The sequence below is a fragment of the Vombatus ursinus genome, unplaced genomic scaffold, assembly GCF_900497805.2.
Source record: "Vombatus ursinus unplaced genomic scaffold, bare-nosed wombat genome assembly UNPS02014798.1, whole genome shotgun sequence".
Taxonomy (NCBI): Eukaryota; Metazoa; Chordata; class Mammalia; order Diprotodontia; family Vombatidae; genus Vombatus; species Vombatus ursinus.
This window is the reverse complement of record NW_020954576.1, coordinates 64,564,247-64,583,093: the sequence shown is the minus strand read 5'-3', so window position 1 is coordinate 64,583,093 and position 18,847 is coordinate 64,564,247. Positions and strand designations below refer to the sequence as shown.

Genomic DNA, 18,847 nt, shown 5'->3' with positions numbered 1-18,847 from the left:
GGCTATGTGAATAGAGAAATGGATATGAAGGATGTGGGGGTAGAATCAAGATTGGGCAACAGTTTACATATGTGATGGGAGGAAGAGTTAGGAGTCAAAGACAGTGGTAAACTTAAGACTGTAGGCGGCGAAGAATGATGATACCATTCACCAGGGGTGGGGAACTTGTAGCCTCCAGACCACATGTGGCCCTCTGGATCCTCAAGTGCAGCCCTCTGACTGAATCACTTAGATGACTAATCACTGAAAAAGTAAATCAGTTAAAGGGCTGCACTGAGGACCCAGAGGGCCACATGTGGCCTGGAGGCCAAAGGTTCCCCACCCCTGCCCTTGACAGATAAGTTTGGAAGAGTAGGTTGGGGAGAAATATGAGTTCAGTTTTTGACATTGACTTTGAGATAGCTATGGGACATTTAGTTGAAAATGTCTAGTAGTTAGTTGGTGATAAGAGGACTGGAGCTCCATAGAAACTGAACCTGAATATACAGGTCTGGAAGTCATCTGTATGGAAATGCTAATGTGCTCTATGGAAGCCAATGAAGTTAATTGATAGTATAGATAGTGACAGCTAGTTGGCCCAGGGGATAGAACACTGGACCTGAAGTCATGAAGTCCTGAGTTCAAATATGGCCTCAGACACCAGTTGGGCAAGTCACTTAACCTGTCTGCCTCAGTTTCCTCATTTATAAAATGGAGATAATAATAGCACCTGTCTTCTAGGGTGTTTGTGAGAATAAAATGAGAATATTTGTAAAGCACTTTGCAAACCTTAAATTACATAAATGCTAGTTATTAATATTATTATTATGACAAGAGGATCTGGGACAGAACCTTGGATTATATCTACAGTTAGAAGTCATGACATGGATGATGATCCAGAAAAAGAGACCAAGGAGTGGTCAGAAATTTTGGGGCATCAAGAAAAAGCAATGTCATGAAAACCCTAAGAGGGAAGAATATTTAGGAGGAGAAGGTGGTCAACAGTGTCAAATGCTGCAGAGATTTCAAGAAGGTTGAAGATTAAAAAGCCATTAGATGTGGTAGTTAAGAGATCATTTCTAACTTTGGAGAGAGCACTTTTAGTTGAGTGAAAAGAGTAGGAGGAAGCCAGATTATAGGGGGTTGAAAAGCTGGTAAAAGAAGCAGAAATGGAGACAATGCATGTAAATAGCTTTCATTCGGAGTTTAACAGAAAGGAAAGAGAGATGAAAATGATAGAGGGATTGGTAGGATCTTGTAAGGTTTTTGGAGAATGGTGGAGACTTGAGTGTGTCTCTGAGCAGTATGGAAAGAACAAATAAATAGGGAGAAGTAGAAGACTAGAGAGACAGATGGGATAATTGTGAGGGCAGTCACCTGGAGAAGACAAAAAGGACAGAATCAAAGTTATACCTGGAGGAATTGACATTGGTGAAAAGTGGCTTCCAACTAGAAGAGGAGAAAAGGAGAGTCAAGAATAACAAGGGGTTTTGAGTTGTAGAGAAAGACAAGCTCATGGCAAATGGTCTCTATTTTCTCAGTCAAGTATGAGACAAATTTCTTGGAGTGGAGGTGGTGCTTAAGGAGAGGAACAGGTTTAGAATAGATGCTGTGGGGACTGGGATTGAGAATCTGTAAGTAAGAACATGAAAAATTAGATAATAAATGTATATTGGACTCAGCTGGCTTATTTGCCTGATTTCCTCCACTCTGTTGAGCAGTACACGGGTAGAAGTGGTCCATAGTTGAGATTTAGCAAAACATGAGCATCACAATAACGAGGGGGCAAGGAAGAGGATGGTGTAGATTTGAATTACAATTACAGTGTAAACCCCTTAAACTATAGGATCAAGATTAAGAGAAGGAGGAAGGAAGGAAACAAGCATTTTAAAGTACCTATGCTTTGTATACCTGGAGGGGAAGTATATGAAAATGCAGCTAGTGATGGTGGTGACCAGGGGTGCAGTGTCATTTGGAGAATTATAAACTCTCTGAGGGTAGGGACCATTGTCATATGGCTCTTTAGTGTAGTCTATAGCATTAACTTGTGGTAGTACTTTTGTAACTCAAGTCAGAATGGAGGCAAGGGGAATCCCTCCCCTCCAAAAAACAAAAACAATTTGTAGAGACTTCTTTTGTCCTTGTGATTGCAAATATTAATTTAGAAACAGACTTTTGTTTGAAACTAGGGCATGGGATTGTGAAGCTAGATTCCCTAGGTTTAAGAGTAAATTAGAATTTAATTTAATCAGCATACATTAAGCATTCAAGGAGGTGCCATGGACATAGATATAAAACAGTTCCTGCCTATAAGGAGATTATTATATTGCGCTAGGGGTCCACCAGGTGAAAAGGTGGTACTAGCAGATGTAACATGTATATATGTAAGTGGTAATCTGAACAGGGAAACAGAGCTTGTGCCTGGGGAAAAGGTGGTAATTTAGAGAAAAAATAGAACCTGAGTGAATTTGGAAAGACAGTTATCAGTGTGGTGTAGTGGAAAGAGACTTTGGTATCACAGGAACGTGGGTTCCAATCCTAGCTCTCCCATTTAGTGCTAGAGTAACCTGGAGCTTCCATTCCCTAGAGTAGCCACCTCTCAGGGCCGGTTCCTCATCTGTAAAGAGAAGGGCTTAGATAGTCTCTACTGATGCCCTTAAATTCTAGCAGAGTCTATGATTTCTGAAAATTATGAGAATCAAAGAAGTGGAAATACCTTAGGGCAGAGGCATCAAACATAGGTCACATGGTCACACAACACCCCTAGTACAAGCCCAAACCAGATGAAAATGTAATTTTGATTTGACAAATGTGACAAAAAAATTTAATAAAACAGATTATCTTAATACATGGTTTTCTAAGTCAATATGTGACTGACAGGGATCCTTATTTATGGTTTAGTAGCCCTGCTTCTATTTTGAGCCCTACATTAGATGCATGGGAGACATAGAGCATGTGAATGAAGGCAGAATAGATAAAGGAGAGTGATATGGCACAAATCTGAAATGTGAAATAAGTTGGAGCTAAACTGTGGAAGGTCTTGAGGACCACAGATGTAGAGCTCTCAGGGAACTAATTTACAGATGGGTGAGGCCCAGAGAAGTTATGACTCGCCCTTATCGGAGGTGAGATGTTTAAATTAACTGACAGTCCAGTGCTAGCCTGGCACTAAAGGTAGCGCGGCCTCCGACGTCAGGGAGAAAGCCAGAGTCTATACAGGGTGGGCGGGGTCGGGAGGTCATTTCAATGCCAGCCTGGGCTGCCCAGGGCGTAGCGTTCCCTAGTGATCCCCTCAAGTGCCTGCCCTCGTTAAGCGCGTATATCTGCTCCAGAAAACACTGCCATTCATTCATTTAGTAAACGTTTATCTAGAGTTACCTAAATGCAAGGCAAAGAAGCGCTTTATTTACCAGCTGCAGCATCTCCCGCTCCGGCTACAGCTCGGACTTTGTCCCACGTCGTAGGGCCGAGTTCCGCCGCGCATGCGCGGGACAGATAATGTAGCCCTTTTCTCCTCAGGCTCTGCCCTAGACGTCTAGGGAACGTCGCTCTTTTATGACGTCAGAGCGGAAGTGGGGCGCCGAAGGGTCCTTCCCCGTCCCCTTTCTCTGTCTCCGCCCTCAACGGGAGCGGAGCGAGCCTACTCTCCTGGCTTGGGGGTCAGCGGGGGACGGCGCCGCTGCTGCTACCTCCACCGCGAGCAGCAGCTGGAAACATGGTGGGCCGGAGTGGCGCGATCGCCGCCGGCGTGTGCGGGGCCCTCTTCATCGGCTACTGTATTTACTTTGACCGCAAGAGACGGAGCGACCCCAACTTCAAGAACAGGCTCCGAGAGCGTGAGTGGGTCCCCGCCCCCCTCCTACCGCCAGGTCCTCGGTTCGCACGCCCTCCTGCCCCCCACCCCCCAGCTCCGCGCCTCGCGTTTGCTTCCCCAAACTCGTTTGCCGTGCGGGCGCGCGCTCCAGTGCTCTCCGCAGCCCCACGCACACCCCAGTTAACGGGCGCCGCGCGCGTGGCCCTGGCCTGCCTTCCGCGCACGTGCTTCTTCGGGGCCTCCGCGGCGGGGGGCGTGCGCTCCACGATCACCCCTACCCCGGAGCCTGTCCTTCCCTGCTCTGGGATCCCTCCTGCCCACTTTCTGGAGTGGGGCCCGTGCCCTTCTACCGAGGCTGCGACCTGGGCGTGGGGTGGGCGCAGTGGAGGGAAGTGGGCCGCCGAGGTCAAGGCTACTATGGGCGTTTGCCTTTGAAAGACAAGGCGGCTTCCTTGCCGGGCTTGCTGGAACTCGGAGGGACCCACGTGCGTGGGTGGGGCGAAGGCGTGGAGTGGGTTAAGCCTCGGTCGGGGGCGGGGAGGGAGGGGTCTGAGCTTATCTTTCCAGCCTTCAATCATCCCTTTTGAAAGGTTAGAATTTTTTCGAGTCTCTCGTTTCTTTGCCCCTCTAGGCAGTATAGACTGGAGTTGCCTTTGGTTTTCAGGCCTCTTGTCGATTTTTGTTTTTTTTTCACCCCTATTTCTTTACTTGGTCAACCCAGGTGATTTTTGCCCTCGTTTCTCCCAGTAGCCCTGAGGCCTAGCACAGCCAAGCATTTCTGCAGGTAATGTGGGAGCTGAGTAGGAGGTTCAGGAATGCGCTAGTGTCCAACAGCATTCTTAAACCCTCTTGGCAGCATTGCTGAAGACGCTTCCAAGATATGAGTGAATGCGACAGAAAATTGAAGATTAATCCAAAATGCTAAGTATTTTCTTCTGACTTGGCATTATTTCACATCTGACAATTTTTAGAGATGATGGTATGTTTGCTAGTCGGATTTAATTTGGGGGCTTCTGCGCCCATGGGTGGACCAGATTTGTTTGCAAGTAATATTGAACGTGACTTTTTTTTTTTTTTCTCATTTAAAACTGTCTCAAAGGTGTTTTAAGTGTAAAGTTGATGAGATCATTCAACTTCATTCATTTGGTAGGAATGTGAGTCATTGAATCATGGCAGTGGTAGACAATTTTGAAAGATCATAATTTGTTTGCAACTTCTAGGGCAGGATTGATTTCCCTTTGTGAAGATGAGGGCAGCTATTTTGCATGTTTAATTCTTCTCTATAATCTCCCCCCCCCCCCCAAAAAAAGCCGGCAACTTCTCAGGCACATTTGTTAGCACTTTGGGGGGGGGGGGCTTGGTAGATTTGCTGTTGTTTCCATAGGTTGAAGATTTGTCGAAAACTTCTTGGCCCATAATAAGAAGCTTCATTTGGTTCTGGGTATAATCTTTTAAGTTTTCATGTAAAAAATAGCTTTTCAGTGCTTTAAAACCTTTGAATTATTAGTGGTTAAAAGGACCTTCTACAGACATCTTTTTTCACTTGCTAAATTACTGGAGTTCATGTGTACAAGATTTTCTGCTCTAGTTGTTCTAAAACTAGGAGAGTAAACTTACCACATTGAAACAAGTTGAGAAATAGCCACTTTCACTTTTTGAATTCTTTGAACTGAAAACAGAAGTCTTGACCACCTCCATCCCCCTCCCCCAAAAAAGCTTCATTTGCCTTTTTTTTTAATTAACATTCTATATACCTCGTTTCTGAAAAGGTAATCCCCTTCTAGCAAAGATTTAAATAATAATAGCAGCTAACTTTTATGTATTACTTTAGGTTTGCAAAGACACTTTTTGCACATGGTATCTCATTTGCACCACACAACAACCCTACCGGATGGGTGCTATTATTATCTTCATTTTACTGATAAGAAAACTGAGGCTGAAAGAGGCTAAATGTTTTTCAATGGTCACACACCCATTTGAGGCAGGATTTGAACTCCTTTCCAAACACCAAATTCTGCACTCTGTCCCCTTATTACCTAGCAACCTATAATTAAAAAGACAAAGGTGGGGATGGGGGGGAAGGGGAGTAGGAGAAGTGGTTCAGCAAAATCATCCAAATCTTATAGTATATAATAATAGCTAACAATTATATAGTGCTTACTATGTGCTGGGCACTGTGCTAAATCCCCTGACTTTGCCTTTTTGCACCTCTTCCCCTGGGCCAAGTAAAGACTACATACAGACTTTTGTGTAAATGGTAGAGAAAAGGTAATTTTGAATTTTGTAAAGTTAGAGTAAGGAGGGACTTTAAGAGATCCAGTACTCTCATTTTAGATCTGGGGAATGTGAGGCCTAGAAAAGTTAAAGAGACTTGGCCAAAATCTACAGTTAATTAGAACTAGAACCCAAATCTCTTGAGTCCAGTGTCCCTAGCTGTCTGCCCTACCCTTATCATTCTCCTGAATTGAAGAACACCAATGATTTGATTAACTAATTCAGTGCCCTTTTTCCCCCTTTTTAGTTTTTGACACCATTGAGTCTTGGGTGATACTACATTCCCTTGATTATCTTCTGTTCTCTTTAATGACTTTACTGGCTCTTCATTCTTTTCTGTATCCCCTTAATGTGTTTATTCTCCAAACCACTGTCATTGGTTGTCTTCTCTGTCTATGCTGTCCTGAAATCTTTGACTCTCATGGCTTCAGTTATCACCTCAGTGAGGTTAACTCCAAATCTAAATCCTCAGTCCTGATCTCCAGACCCTCATCTCCAAACTGCCTATAGAATATCTCCATTTGAATGTCTTCCTGGTACTTCAAATTCAATATATACATAATTTAGTTTATAATATTTACCCCCCTGAATCCGCCCTTATTTCTCACCTTGTTTCTTTTGTGTTACCGCCCTTCACTAAGTCTCCCATATTTGAAATCTGGGATTATCTTTGTCTTTGTACTATTTTTCATCTCTCATACACAGTTAACCAAATTCAGTGGATCTTGAAAGGTACCATCTTGTCTGTTTCCATTGCCACCACTGTAGTACAGGCCCTCATTACCACCTGCCTATTGGCAGTAGTGTTGTAATAGAGTTTTTCTGTCTACTCTCCCCATTCCAATTGATCTTTCATACCACTTATAATTTTTATGCATAACTATAGTTTTGTCACTGTCTCCAACTCTTCAGTGTCACCTCATTGCCTTTCAGGTAAAATGAAAACTCCATTGTCTTTTGAACCCTGCTCCCCTGCTTTCCCCCAATCTAGAACCACACTACCTTTCCTGCCTCAGTTCACCTTATTCTTCAGATGTTTCAGCCAAACCAGGATAGTTTTGGCTTTCTAACATACACCGCATGTTCTTGCCTCCATTCTATTCATTTCAACAGCTCACATGTAGTGTTGGTAGTGAGGTTACAAAATCACAGAAGAAATAGTCCCTGAACTTGAGTGTTTATAACCTAAAGATTTAAAAACTTAAGTTGAGGAAAGGCTGGACATTGGTAGAATGTTTTCCACCCTTTGTCCCCTTTTGAAGTCCTTTCTGCTTTAAGGCTGTCACCTCGTTTTCCTTAGGGAATGCCCTAATAAAGGTAGTGGTGGGCACCTTGAAGAAACAGAAGGATTTTTTTTACATGAAATAACTGAACAAAGGCCAGAGAAGAAGGGAAGGAAAATGAAAGGGAGTAAGCGTTTATAGATCACATACTGTGTTCCAAGCACTGTGTTAAATGCTTTACCAATATCATCTCATTTGATCCTCATAATGCCTCTGTAAGGTGGGTGCTGCTGTTACCTCTATTTTACAGTTGTGGAAACTGAAGCAAACAGATTAAGTGACTTGTCCAGGGTCACACAGGGTAAGTGTCTGAGATTGGATTTGAACTCTGGGCATCCTGGCTCCGGGCCCAGTATTGTAGTCACTGTACCACTGCCTAGTTAATTAGATACTAAGGCAGTTAGAGTTAATGGTTGTGCTACAGAATTTTAGTTGACTTCTTTTAAAAAATAGTAAGATTTTGAAGTTAAACATCTTATGAGAAATACTTTCATTTTTTAAAGGGGCAGAATTGTGTATATACCATGGGAGAGAAAAGCCATTGCCATAATTTTAAATCTAAGATACTTCTTTTCTAAGTTTGGAAATTTGGAGTAGTCATGCTTCATTTTTACCTAAGATGTTTTATTTATGAGATAACTTTGCCATCTACTGGCAGTTGTAAAAATGAGACAAGCCATTTTAAACAATCATTATTTTCCAAGGTAAAACTTGTTTTAGGAGGGATAACTGGATTGTGTAAGCCTCATTATTTCTGATACTTACATTACATCATTTGGTCTAAGTATAGCGTGTTGGAAAGATCCCTTGTTTTTGTAGTCAGAGGCCTACGATTATTTAAATCTTGGCTCTGCTGTTTACTGCATGACTTAGGGTGTGACATCTCTGGGTTTCATTTTCCTCATCTATAAAATAAAGACAATGGACTAGGTAATAAAAATCTTTTTCACATCTAAATCCTGAGTGTGTATTCCTGTGGTCCTATGGCTGAGATCAAAGGTGTGCAGACACCTAAAATTAGTCATTTTAGATTGTATTGTTGATAAAAAAGTTGCAGTTGAGGAAATTGGCAAATAGAGTTTATAGTTTGTTTAGCTAGCCTCATTAATATGTTAACGTAAACATTTGTGTTGACTTTAGACAGGCATTGTTCAAATTCATTGTATCGGTAAATTTGCCTGCTTAGAGTAATCATTACCTAATGACCTTCTTCTGAGCTTTGCTACATGGGAGTTTGTCACTTTATTGAATTATTTGAATATTTTCAAATTGTGTAAATTGAATCATTTAGAGCTAACTAGATGGTATAATGGATAGATTGCTGGACCTGGAGTTAGGAAGACTTGGCTTCTAATTTTGTCCTCAGAAATTTTCAGGTTCTGTGTTCCTTGGCAAGTCAGCCTCTGTCAGCCTCAGTTTCCTAATCTAAAAAGTGGGGACAATAGTAGCCACTTAACGGCACTGTTGTGATGCTCAAATGAGATGATATGTGTAAAGCTTTGTTAGCCCTAGAACAATGTTAGCTGTTCGTGTTATTCAATTAATTGGAGGCATCCAGTTCAGCCAGTGTTCACATTTTTATCTACTTTTTATCTACACTGTAGTAAATTTGTAATGTGAATCATTCCAATTTTAGCTGTTTCATCATAAGTTCAAATTTTCATATACATTAACATTCTTGAAACACTTTAATTTTGTAGAGCCATACACGGGGTAAATACCCCTTGGCTAAGAGGATCCAAAGATATATCTAAAGCTGTAAGAGGCCGTCTAGGTCAGCTCCGTCATCCTAGAGATGAGAAGAAAACTGAGGTCCAGGGAGATTAGATGACTTGACTAAATTACTTGACGTATTTTATAAGGTTAAGAGGCAGGTACTTTGACTTCAGGACCACTGCTCTTTGTCCTTTACTATCCTGCATCTGAGTTTTGATCTTGGCTGCAATGACTAAGCATGTAACTTAGGTATTCATTCCTGGTTTTTCAGTTTGTTAACATTTGTCTCTACCTAGAGGTACATTATGATAGAATATTTGAAAGTAATGTAACAATTTCAAATTGTATTAATTAGCACCTCCTTAATGTGCCAGGCAGGGGTATTCAGAGACAAATGAAACAATCCTTGCTTCCTAAGAGCTTATATTCCAATAGGGGAAGACATGGATATATATTAGTATATATAAAATAAATACAAAGTAATGAGTGGAGGTGGGGCACTAGCAGCTGGTGGGACTCATAGAAAGTGATCCTTAAAGTGAGTTCTGAAGAAAATTTGAGATCCTGAGAGTCAGAAGTGAGGAAGGAGGCATGAAGAGCAGCCAATGCAAAGTCACAAACAGGAGATGGGAGTATTATATGTGAGGAACAGCAAGAAGGCCAGCTTGGCAGGATTTGTGGAGGATGTTAAGGAAATTAATGAATAATAGGGCTATAAAAGTAGGTTGGAGTTAGGTTGTTGACTTTAAATGCCAAAGGAGTTTATATTTGATCTTAGCATAATAGAAAGCCACTGGAGTTTTCTATTTATCTTAATATTTCCTTATATATTGAAGCCAGAATTTTTATTTTTAAAAATTTGAAATAAGTCAAGGGTAGAAAGAAGTATAATAGAACATTTTTATTAATAGTCGATTAAAAGCAGCTTCTTCTCCATTTCCCAAACCCAGATAACCCACCAAAATTTCATGTTATGCAGTTACAGGAACCAGAGACACTGGGATTTAAGTTTCATTCTAATGGGCTTTTACACTGCCTTGTCTATTCAATTAAAAGTAGCGTCTGTTGGTCCAAGTAACCTTATTTTGTAGTTCTGCAAAAAATCATCATGTTTATTTTTGCTTCTTTGACTTTGAATAGTCTATCAAATATGCTAGTTTTTGCCTCCCCAACTAGATTGAGTTATCAGATCTTATATCTACTATTAAATACTACTAGGTATTACACCTACTACTAAATAGATAATAGCTTATCTATTTACTACTCTTTCAAGTTAGTCTCGGGGTCAGTCTTACTGTGATGTTGGTAACCTCTTAATATAACCTTTGCATAACTAATTATATTACTTTTCTTAGGTTAATATTGCTTTGGGCATTATCAAATGATATTTAAACCTGTTTAGTGTCTATGTGTCAGTTTTGTTGAATATGGTATATGTTACTCACTATATACTGTAGTTACATCTTGATTTTATGGCTGGTATAGGTCAAAGAAAGAAGAGAATTCTATAGAATATATTCATAGAGACATACATCTTAGCTCAAGAACATAATCATTCTCTGTGATCTTTAATATTGGTTTAAAAGAACATATGAGTTAAAGTAATACCTCAAATTAATAGAACAGTAAAATTATTTCATATTATGTTACACTCTTTGATCTTAACCTTGTAAGGTAGGTTTTTGCAGATCTTAGCCTCGTTTTACAAATGAGGAGACTGAGGCTTTAAGTAACAGATTATACCTTTAAACATTCAACCGCTACTATTTAATCACTATTTTCATTGATCGTAAAGTGAATGTGTATTAAATCTGTTGCAGGAAGAAAGAAACAGAAGCTTGCTAAAGAGAGAGCTGGGCTTTCCAAGGTAATGACAATAATCTGTACTTATACAGACTATGTTATGTAAAAATGTATTAAAATAGACTTTAAAATCCATTTAAATGTATCTATTTTTTAGAAATGGAAACATTTCAAGGTATTGTATGTAAAATTTTTCATAGTAATATCAAGGTATAGTTTGATGTTTAGATACAGTTATTTCAGTCATTTAAAGACTGAACTGAAACCACAAGTCTCTTATATATGATTGTCTATTTAAATTAGGGCCATAGTTGTGCATTTCTTTGTTTTAACTTAACTGTGGGACTTTATCCTCCATTAAATTGCTACTTGGATGTCTTACTATATCATAGTGATGCTGCTTCAGACTTTTCAAAGGCTATACCAGCAGTATCAACTCTGGCAGGTCCTATGAAGCTGGAAAGACTTCAGATCCTATTGATATATTATGTCTTTAATTTGAGTACCAGCCTAGCAAAGTTCATTAATGGAGGGAGCACTTATACTGATGAACTACACAGATCTTTGAAGTACTAAAATAAGCAGGACTTTAGATTTGTCCTGATTTAATTTGTCATACCAATTTCAGTTCTTCATTTCAACTTGTCAATATTCCCCTCTCAAAAATTGATGGGTTTGGGTTAGATGACTTGTGAGGCTCTTTCTAGCTATAAATGCTAATTCTGTTATCTCTCAGTTTTGTCCGTCTGTACATTTGATAAGCATCCCATCTATGCTTTTTTTTTTTTTTGCTTGGGCAGTTGGGGTTAAGTGATTTGCCCAGGGTCACACAGCTAGTAAGTGTCAAGTGTTTGGTCTGCGGCTGGATTTGAACTCAGGTCCTCCTGCTTCAGGGCTGGTGCTCTATCCACTGTGCCACCTAGCTGCCCCCCATCTATGCTTTTTTGGTCATCAGTAAAAATTGTTGATGAGGACAGGGACATTTGGTGTGCTGGGTTAACATGGATCCGTTAATTTTTTGGGCGGAGTAATCATTAGAGTCAGACATAGGACCCAGGTTCAAATCCCAGATCTGCTTCTACTACCTGTGTAGCTTTGAGCAAACCCTCTTTCCTCATCCTCAGTTTCCTTATTTGCAGAATAAAAGCATTTGAACTAGATGGTCTGTAAAATCTATTTGATTCTCTGGGATCATTTAGTGCCTCATTTTATAGGTGAACAAGCTTAGGTCCAGAGCGACAAATCAAGCCCCCTTGCTCAAGGTGTTACAGTAGGTCCTAAATTATTAAAGCCTCAGATCTTGATTTTTGAAGCCTTTTGTACTCTTACTACTTCATACTGTCTTGTTGGTAGCTTGCCATGTGGCTTTTTTTTTCCTCTTCCTTTTTAGTGGTATCTTTGCCAGAAGTTGAGCACAGTAAAGAAAAATTAAATCGAAGTCATTAAATTTAGATTTTTTTTGTTGGCAAGTTTAGGGCAGTCGTTCTGTGTGGTAGGACTTTTTGTTGGATAAAATGTGTTTGGGGGGTTACATTTGCATAATAATTACATTGAGTCTTTTGAGCTTTATCCCTCACAAAAATTTTTCCATAGGCAGATGGTGATAGTGGTTTTTTGTTTTGAGAAGTATCATGGTGGAATAGGTGAATTTCAGAATCTTAGCTGAAATGGAACATAGTGGCCATTTCCTTCAACCTATACCCGAACAAGGATACTCTGTAACAGAAGTGTCAAACTCTTACAGCTAGTTGGCAAAACTTCCTGCCTGAAACAGATTAAAATGTAATTGGGAAATGTTTCACAAAATAAATAAACATAAATAAAACCTAGATAATGTTAATTTGAGGTTTTCTAGGTCAGTATACCACAGACAGATCATTGCTATTTGAATTAGGCAACACACCCAATAGATGGTCATCTAGCCTTTATTGTAGACCTCATGAAAATAGGAACTTTTTAATTTCCATGGATGACCATTAATTATACTTTTTAATGGTTCTGTTATCAATTTTTCCCTTAAATCTAGTTCTGTTTTCCTAGGGCTTCCACACATTTTCCAATTTCTTCTCCCTGGGGAGAGAGAGAACAAGTATTTCAGTGAAAGACTGCTGGAGTCATGGGGTTCTTTCGTTCTGCTACTTAGTCCTGGGGTGATCCTTTCTGGATCTCTTTTTTTTTTTTACCTGTACAATGAAAGGGCTGTTCTTTTAGGACCTTTACTTCTCTACATTTATGGTCCTATAAATCTAATCCCTGTTTCATGTAGCAGCCCTTTGGATATTTGCTCTCTCCAGAGCTACTTTTCCTCAACCCCTTTACCTAACCTTTACTTTATTGAATGAAGTATACCCTACCAGAGCCATAGTCCTATCGGAATTTTCATACTACTATCTAAGTTTTTTGGTCTTATAAGATCAAATTTGCCTTATCCTACGAGGATATCTGTTTTTGCCTTATTATGCATTCCTTGTGTATTTGTGGGTAGACATCTGAGGTCATGAGTTTGCTATAGTGGCTGCTGACTTGGATGTTGTCCCTTTTGTAGGTATGCCTCTAGCTCTTTCTGTCTTTTGGTATATAGCTTGGGTAGACATAGGTCAACAATTTTCTTTTTTCCCCTTTTTAGTTTAAAAGCCTTCTTCACTTAATTTGCTGAACTCTAGGCGAGCACAGCTTTATCAGTCTTTATGTTAAGTGTACTCCTATATTTTAAATTATGGTCCAGAACTCAAATCTTGTTCTTAGATTCTATGTTCTTTATCATCTGTTCACTTCCCAAATCTGTCTTACTCTCCTAAGACTTTGCCTTTGATTAGCAGCAGTTAAGAAAACATTGTCTGTACCCACTATGATCTTTTGGTTGCTTGCCTAAGACTTCCTTATCTTAAACAATGTTTTGTAGATTTCTTGTGGCAGTGTCATTTGTGCTATGCCCATATGAATAAACAGAACTTGGATAGTAAGTAATCTTCCCAGCTTGAAAAGTCTTGGAACTTTTTTCTCACAACTTGAATTATATGTGTACTCAGAGACTAGCAGAACTCCCTCTTGTCATCAGGTCAACAAATAGCTGTCATAGAACCTCTCAGCATTTAATTACCAAACATTACTTTTCGTCTTCTTCCCCTGACTCTTCCTGGATAATCTCCAACCTCAAACATTTATAGATTCCTGTCATCTTTTTCTGGAGGAAAAGAGCCATTGCTTCCTTCTTAGAGGGTTCAGTTCCCGAATTTTGGAGAAAAGACCTACCTGTTGCTTATCTTTCCCTTTGTTTCCCCTTCTCTTCTTTCTATTTCTCTTTGTTACATTCTTCTACCTTCCAACCTCCTGACACTATTCAGGAATCTTTTCTATTTCTTTAGGTCTTCTTGTGGTTTACCCTCCCCAAGCCATTTTTTTTTTCATGTTAAGTTCCTCTCTCTTTTTCACTTTTTATCATCTTTATTTTCCTTCACTTCTTTATTTCTTCCTTAACCTTAGGCCAGGGTGGGAAACCTGCGTCCTCCAGGACACAGGTGGACTTCTAGTTCCTTGGGTGTGGCCTTTGGACTGAGTCCAAAGTTTTACAGATCCTGTTATTAAGAAGATTTGTTCTCTGAGGTTTGGATTCAGTCAGAGGCCCATTTTTGAGGACCTAGAGGGCTACAGGTGGCCTGGCCACAGGTTCCCCACCCCTGCTTTAGGCTGATTAGCTTGATTCCTTCAACTTCTAAATCTATTGAGATTTCTTCTCCCTTTGTTCACAGTTTCTAATCCTTTCAAATCCCAATTCCTTTTACTTGAGCTGAAGGACCTGAATGCTCTTCCTTTTAGAGCTGGAAGGAACCCTGGCAATTATCAAGTCCAATCCCTTCACTTTACAAGTGAGAAAACAGGCCCTGGGATACTAAGTAACTTAACCAAGGCTGTCCGTGTATTTTAGATTCCAAATTCAGCACACATTCTACAGTACTATTCTGCTTCTCCCTCCTGTTCCTTTCCCACCAAAGCCTAAGAGTAGAATGATTTCTTGGAAGGCTTTGACTTTTGTTAGCACCATTTTTATTTCACAGTTTATTAATTACTAGCAAAGGTGTAAATATGTGAGAATAATCCATAGAACCCAGTAAGTGGTTATTTAGTAGTGATCAGATTCCTGCTGAAGTGTTTTCAACAGAGATGTGAAGAAGATTAAAGGACTAGCATTGTATCGTATGGCAAATTAAAGTGGCTATAAACTGTAGTATGAAAAAAATTAGGTGTGTAATAAGATATTTTCTAAACCATACATTTTTTTGCCCATTGATAAAATTAAGAGAATTCAAGTATTTATTATTTTGAAAGTACTAAAAACCGCATCTATGTTATTTGAAATGGTTTGTATGTAGTCCTACCTGAAGATAGATGGCTTGATATTTGATACCATCAGTCTGGATCCAACCTACATTTTCAGTCTTATTTCACATTGTTCCCTTTGACATACCTATTTTGTCTAAGTTGAACTATTTGTTGTGCTCTGAATTCAATGTGCTGTCTTGTATTGCTGTGTTTTTCGCCCCCTCCCTCCCCAAGATGGCGTGCAATATTATATAGGCGATAACATATACATTCCTATTAAACATATTTCCACATTAGTCATGTTGTAAGGAAGAATTAGAACCAATAGGAACCACAAGAAAGAGAAAACAAAACAGAAGGGAAAAAAAGATAGGCACTTTATTTTTTAAAATCTCTTTTCTTGACCCATCCCTCAGGCTGTAGCTTTATATCTCTCCTCCCTTATACTGCTAAGCTATTAGAGTAGTGCAGATTCAATTCTTAGCCTTTTACAATGTTTTCTAACCCTACTGGTGTAGTGTATTTGTTTTCTTAGATATGACCAATGACATCTTATTTGTTAAATATGATCAGCTCTTTTTCGTCCTCATTGCCCTAGACTTTTGTTAGCTTTTTATGTTGTTGACTACCGCCTTATCCTGAATAGTCTTTCTTTCCTTGATTCTATTCTTGATTGGTCTCCCAAGGTTCTGAGCCTAGGTCCATCTCCATAGGTTTGGTTATATTCTTTGTACAGATAAATTCCAAATCAGTCTCTCCCTCTCTCCCCTACTCCCTTCCTTGAACCACATCTTCTGTCCCACCAGCGCTGTCATATTCTGTTGGTTGTACCTGCACATCATCTCACATCCTTCCTCTTCTCTGCATTAATACTGCCACCATCCTACTTCATACTCTCTTACTATTGAGTTGAACTATGGTTACGATGATTTTCTTTGCCTCTGTTCTCCGTCTTCCTTTGATCCATTTTTCCACACAGCTTTCAAAATAACCTTCTGGTTATATAGACTTGACCCTGGCATTTCTCTGCTCAAGGTTCTTCGTTGACTCCCTGTGGCCTCAAGGATTAGATAAAAACTTAGCCTTTTATATATACTTCTCAGAATATGGGTACAGCCTTAACCTTTTAGCCTTATTTCACATTGTTCCCCTTGATATTTTCTTCATTTCAGCCACATCAGACTGCAACCTATCCTTGAAATCACAACATGCTGTTTGTTAGCTAACAAGCATTTTTTAAGTGCTCAATGCTTGCCAGGCCCTGTTTGAAGCACTAGGCTGAGAAAGGAAGACAAAAACAAAGTTCCTACACTCAAGGGCTCATATTCTGATGGGAAAAGACAACATGCACTTAATTATGTATACATATATATAGAGTAGGTAGAAGATAATCTGAGGGAAGGTGGCCCTAGAGCAGTGGAAACCTGGGATAGGACTCCTGTAGAATGTGAGATTTGAACTAAGTTTTGGAAAAAGCCCCAATCTCAATGCATTTATGTAGACTGGTCCTCTCATCCCTGCTTAACTTCAGTGTACAAAGTGCTGCCTTTGTGGAGACTTTCCTGATACTCATACTATCCTCAGCTGAAAATGGTCTCTCCTAATTTCCCCAGAGCATTATGCGCTGACTTTATCATACTTATCTTTCAACTTGTTGCACCTCAAATAGATTATGTCAATCAACAAGCATTTATTAAGTGCTTTCTGTCAACTATGCATTGTGCTTGGGAAGTTAGAAATGCCAAAGTGAGAGAGATCCTTCTGTGAATGAGGTTATATTTCATTGGGCACTGCAACTGGTTCACAAGTAAATAAAAGATGTATAAAAACTAAATACAAGATGATTTTAGGGGTTAGGGAGGCTCTAACAGTGGGAAAATTGGAAAAGGCCTCTCAAAAAGACATGGGACTTGAACTTTAGGCTCTTTGATCAGGCACTGTGTCACTTATCTTTGTATCCCCGACTTTTAGCCCTACACCTTGGACACACTAGATACTTACTGTTTATTGAATTAAGTACATCAGTATTTTAGTTTTTGCCCATAGTCTTATCTCCCTATGCTGGGTTGGTGTGACTAGTGAAAAATAAATGCACTATCAGAAATGTTTTGATTTCAGCTGACTACATTAAAGTTTTGTAGAGGTATAGTCAACCTTGAGCAAAACCCTTTATACGTTCAGAATATTTCTGAGCTTTTAGAATTAAAAAAAAAAAAGCCTAAATTAACTATCTAGTTTCAAATGGTCTGTGTGATATTCTCCATCATTAAATGTCTTTGAAAGTAATGATAAATTTAAAAATTTAATTCTGCAGAAATGAATGATCATTAACAGAAGCCTGAGTAAAACTGGTTCATTATATTAGTAGACTTATATGTTTATGGTGCTATTCTTAGAACTGTGACAAGTGTATATTTTTCTGAATCCATTTATAAAGGTGCTGTTTGAGGAAACTTCCTTATAAGCAACACTGGAAAAGTAAATTTTTCTGTTTTTTAGAGAATAACCTTTTCTTGTAATATTTTTCTTTCAGATTTTATTGCAGTATAAAGTTTTTTTAAAAATATTGGTTACTCATTTTGATAGTTTCTTAAATTAAGATCTTTTTGCGTTGTAGTTACCTGACCTTAAAGATGCAGAAGCTGTTCAGAAGTTCTTTCTTGAAGAAATACAGCTTGGTGAGGAGTTACTAGCCCAAGGTAAATATCACTAAAAGAATCAGATTTTTTTCATGATTATGTTCAATTCAAAAGAAGAATCATAGACTCTAAAAGCCTCTGCTGCACTTAATAAATGTTTGTTGATTGACATAATCTGTTTGAGGTGCAGCAAGTTGAAAGATAAGTATGATAAAGTCAGGGCATAATACTCTGAGGAAATTAGGAGAGAACATTTTCAGCTGAGGATAGTGGATCATATGCTCATATGTTTTAGAGCTGAAGGGACTTTAGCAATTTCTCATTTTATGTCTGAAGAAAGTGATATTACTAAGGTCTCAAAAATAAGTGGCAGAACTAGGATTCAAAGTGAAATTATTTGATTATAGTTTCATTGTTTTTTCCACTGTATTGCCTCACTGTTCCTGTATTTACTTGAGCAAGTCATGAGCTTTTATTTCAGAGCTCCACATTTCTGTCTGACACTCTGTCAGGATGGGTGACTATTGCCATATTATTTGTATGTTCACATTTAAACCTTATTAAATTCAGAATAAACTTTGTATGATCTGTCAAGCCAGAATTTCGGAGTTAAGAGAGATTCCAGAGGCTATCTGCCTTAAACCCCATATCTGAGCAGGAATGTCTCCTACAACATTTAATAAGTAGTCATTCTTCTACCTTTTTTGGAAGGCCCCTTGGGAGTAGGCCGCTCACTAGCTCTGGAGATGATAATCCTTGTACATTTTTGGGTACGTTTAATAGTTAGCAAATTTTTCCTTCTGTAAAGACTAAATATGATTTGAAGCTTACACCCAGTGCTGCAGTTTTTGCCCTTTAGGACCAAGCAGAATGAGTCTAATAACTTATGTATGACAGTACTTCAGATAATTTTTAAACCGCTTATATGACTCCTCCAAGGCTAAACATTCTCATTTCCTTCCACTGATATACTTGTATGTCACGATCTAGGTACTATCCTAGTCCACCTTCCTCTGAAT

The 18,847-nt window shown here is 39.1% G+C and overlaps 1 protein-coding gene and 1 non-coding gene across 2 annotated transcripts in view; both read left to right on the top strand.

Annotated features, from left to right (window-relative positions):
• The first annotated feature begins 3,593 nt into the window (after positions 1-3,593).
• Positions 3,594-18,847, top strand: part of LOC114049974 (mitochondrial import receptor subunit TOM20 homolog) — an 18,849-nt gene continuing 3,595 nt past the window's right edge. The window contains exons 1-3 of the mRNA XM_027871468.1: positions 3,594-3,815; positions 10,887-10,933; positions 17,807-17,888. Coding sequence (XP_027727269.1) covers positions 3,695-3,815; positions 10,887-10,933; positions 17,807-17,888 — 250 coding nt within the window. The 5' untranslated portion in view covers positions 3,594-3,694. The remainder of the gene's footprint in view (positions 3,816-10,886; positions 10,934-17,806; positions 17,889-18,847) is intronic.
• Positions 4,625-4,760, top strand: LOC114050265. The gene has a single exon (XR_003569970.1). It is a non-coding gene; the product is annotated as a small nucleolar RNA SNORA14 (small nucleolar RNA).